Source organism: Elephantulus edwardii, unplaced genomic scaffold, assembly GCF_000299155.1.
Source record: "Elephantulus edwardii isolate Elephantulus edwardi_28Jun2011 unplaced genomic scaffold, EleEdw1.0 scaffold00302, whole genome shotgun sequence".
Classification (NCBI taxonomy): domain Eukaryota; kingdom Metazoa; phylum Chordata; class Mammalia; order Macroscelidea; family Macroscelididae; genus Elephantulus; species Elephantulus edwardii.
Window position 1 is genome coordinate 1,817,716 of NW_006400052.1, and position 3,168 is coordinate 1,820,883.

General features: G+C 38.7%; 1 protein-coding gene across 1 annotated transcript in view; it reads left to right on the forward strand.

Annotated features, from left to right (window-relative positions):
• Positions 1-1,036: 1,036 nt before the first annotated feature.
• The window catches only part of LOC102853571 (vegetative cell wall protein gp1-like), a 9,503-nt gene continuing 7,371 nt past the window's right edge, over positions 1,037-3,168 (forward strand). The window contains exon 1 of the mRNA XM_006900957.1: positions 1,037-1,041. Within this exon, the coding sequence (XP_006901019.1) occupies positions 1,037-1,041 (5 nt within the window). The remainder of the gene's footprint in view (positions 1,042-3,168) is intronic.

Sequence of the window (3,168 nt, forward strand, 5' to 3'; positions counted from 1 at the left end):
AGGAGGGGCTATTCCTTGGAGAAGGACATGATTCTGGGAATGGTGAAGGGTAGGCAAAGGAGAGGAAGAGCTTTGACCAGATGGATTGACATGATGACATCCGCAATGGGCTCTAGCATGTCAGGAAGTGTGAGGATAGCACAGGATAGAACAGAGTTCAGATATTTTGTTCAGAGTGTCCCTATGGGTCATACTCGACTCAAAGGCACCTAACAACAACAGAGAGTACAGAGAACTGCCTTGTTTTCCAAGACTGGGAAAACAACAAATAAAAGGAGAGAATACAAAAGACAAGGAAGCAATTTAAATAGCTCTATTTCTTTAATGATATTTTTTAAAGGAGCGGTGTCTTTTGGGTCTAGGTGGTCAGTTTGGTTTTTTTTTTCTTTTTAACTAATGTTTTATCCCCCCTTCAGTGAAAAACCTCAGTTTGAAAACAATTCAATAACAGAGGTGGTAGAGGAAGCTCCTCTAAAAATCTCAGAACATAAACTGGTCTCCACAGAGAATCCATTAAGAGAACCGAAAGATACGGTGTCACATGTCTCTTTAAAATAATTTAAAATATATTAAATCTTCTAAGGCAAATCTTGCTGTAATGAAGCATCTTGGCTGGCCCCACCGAAGAGGAACAGCGCCCATGAGGAGCTCTTTACTTGTTGAATGGGGGGATAGGAGTTTAAACTGGTCAGTCCAAATGAGTTAAGCAGCACAGACAGATCTCACCGACGTGATGACAACACCAAAATCTCCACATGATTCAAGAGACAACTCCAAACAGTTTGAAGCAAGGACTATGGTTTTTAGATAATTGAAAAGAAAAAAAACCCAAAAACAACCACCACAATTGTACCTTAACAGCAGCTGAGAAAAATAACAAATAAATTAGGATGCAAATCGGAGGCCCACAGCTGCAAAGCCAGTGGCTGTTGCCAGCAGGGATCAATCTTTGGAGAAGGATATCATGCTTGGAAGAGTGGAGGATCAACACAGGAAAGGAAGACCTTGGATGCTATGATGGATTGGCACAGTGATCATGCGGTAATGGGAGCAGCTGTATCAGAGATAGTGAGATTGTCTCAGGATTGGGCAGGGTTTAGAGCTATTATTCATAGGGTCGCTATGAGTCAGAGTCAGCTTGATGGCACATACAATAGCAACCACCAAAGGCAATCTACAGCCTTAATACAACCCCAATAAGGATACTAATGCCGTTCTCTAACAAGATGGAAAAGCTAATTTTCAATTTAGTCTGAAACATAGAAGAATTAACCCTATTTCTCTATTTTAGTAAAGAAAATATAAAAAAGGAAAGAAGAAAAACAATAACAATTATAGCAGGTAACTATAAGATTATATATTTAGAAACAAATACATCTAGAGACATAAAAAATTATAAATAATGCTGCTTGCTACGAACATTGATGCACAAGTCCCCATTTTGCCTCAGTTCTCATTTTCTCAGGATATGTTCCAAGCAGGGGAATACCTGGATCATAAGGAATTTTTATATTCAGCTTTTTGAGGAAGCGCCAAGTTGCCTTCCGGAATGGTGGTACCGTTTTACAATTGCACCAACAATGTATAAGAGTTCCTTTCTCACGAGATCTTCTCCAATATTTATTACCTGTTACAGAAGTGAGATGGTATCTCATTGTGTTTTTTATTTGCATCTCTCTTATTGTCAGTGATTTTGAGCATTCCTTCATGTGTCTGTTGCCCATTCAAATATGTTCCTCTGTGAAAATGCTTTCCATGTCTTTCGCCCATTTTATGATTGGGTCATCAGTCTTTTTCTTGGAGGCCCAGGAGTATTCTGTAAAATTTAGCTATGAGACTCTTGTCTGAGATGGTATTACCAAATGTTTCTTACCAATTGGTAGGATTTCTTTTCATCTTGTTAGAAAAAAAGTTTTGTTTTTTTTAATTGTATTATTTTTACGTGTACCGTCAAATCAGATCTGACTGGTACAAGAGGAGATTGCCCCCTCCTTCTCCAGCAGAGCATCTGGTGGATTTGAACCGCATACTTCTGGGATTGCAGTGCAGCGTCTTGCCACTAGGCCACCAGAGCTCCCTTAGAAAAAAGTTTTGATTCACACATGGATTTAATCTTTAGAAGGTCTTATTCATCAATTTTATCCTCTTCAGATTGTGCATTTCTAGCTGTATTTGGCAGTCTCTCTATACCTTGAACTAGTGCTTCTAAGCTTGATCCCACTTTGTCTCTTATTAACTTTATGGTTTTGGGTTTTACTCCCAGGTCTGTGATCCACCTTGAGTTGATTTTCGGGTATGGTGTGAGAGGTGGATCCTGTTTCAGTTTTCTGCAGGTGGAAGTCCAGTTTTGCCAGCACCATTTGTTGAAGAGGTTGTCATTTCCCTATTTGATAGCTTTGATTTTCTTGGATTATCAGTTGACCATAAATAGCTGCTTCTATCTCTGGGTTCTCAATTCTATTCAATTCTAACTCTCTATGTGCCTGTCCCTGTATCAGTACCATGTTGTTTTGGTTACTACTGCTTTGAGGTCAGGGAGCACTATGCCTCCCACTTAATTTTTGTTTCTCAGTCAGTGTTTTGCTTATTCAAGGTTTCTTGCCTCTCCAAATAAATGTGATAATTTCCTTTTCAATCTTCTTGAAAAATATGCTATACCTAACAACATTATTCACCATCACAAGAACATGAGAAGAGCCCAGATGTCCAACTACAAATGAATGGATTGAGAATTTATGGTACATTCACACAATGGAATACTACACAGCACACAGGAGCAATGATTTTGCAAATTATTACCTAACTTGGGAGGGACTGGAAAGCATTATGCTGAGTGAACTAACTCAGTTCCACAAGGACAAATATTGCATAAAACCATTATTGTAGAATGAGTATAAGTATCCAAAGGAGGGGAGGAGGGTGGAAGCAGAGGGATGAGAATGTGCAGGGAGAGAGGTGATTAATCATGGAATTGTACAATATGATGGGTGGGGAGGTGAGGGAAATTGGAAGAATCTGTTCTGGAAAACAATGTATTCAAATTTTGTAAATAAACTAGCAGAATAAAAAAAGGAAAAAAACATAAAGAAAATTATAAATCATTGTTGTTGTTAAGTGCCATCGAGTCATAGATGACTCATAGTGACTCTATGAATGAAAGACCTGAAC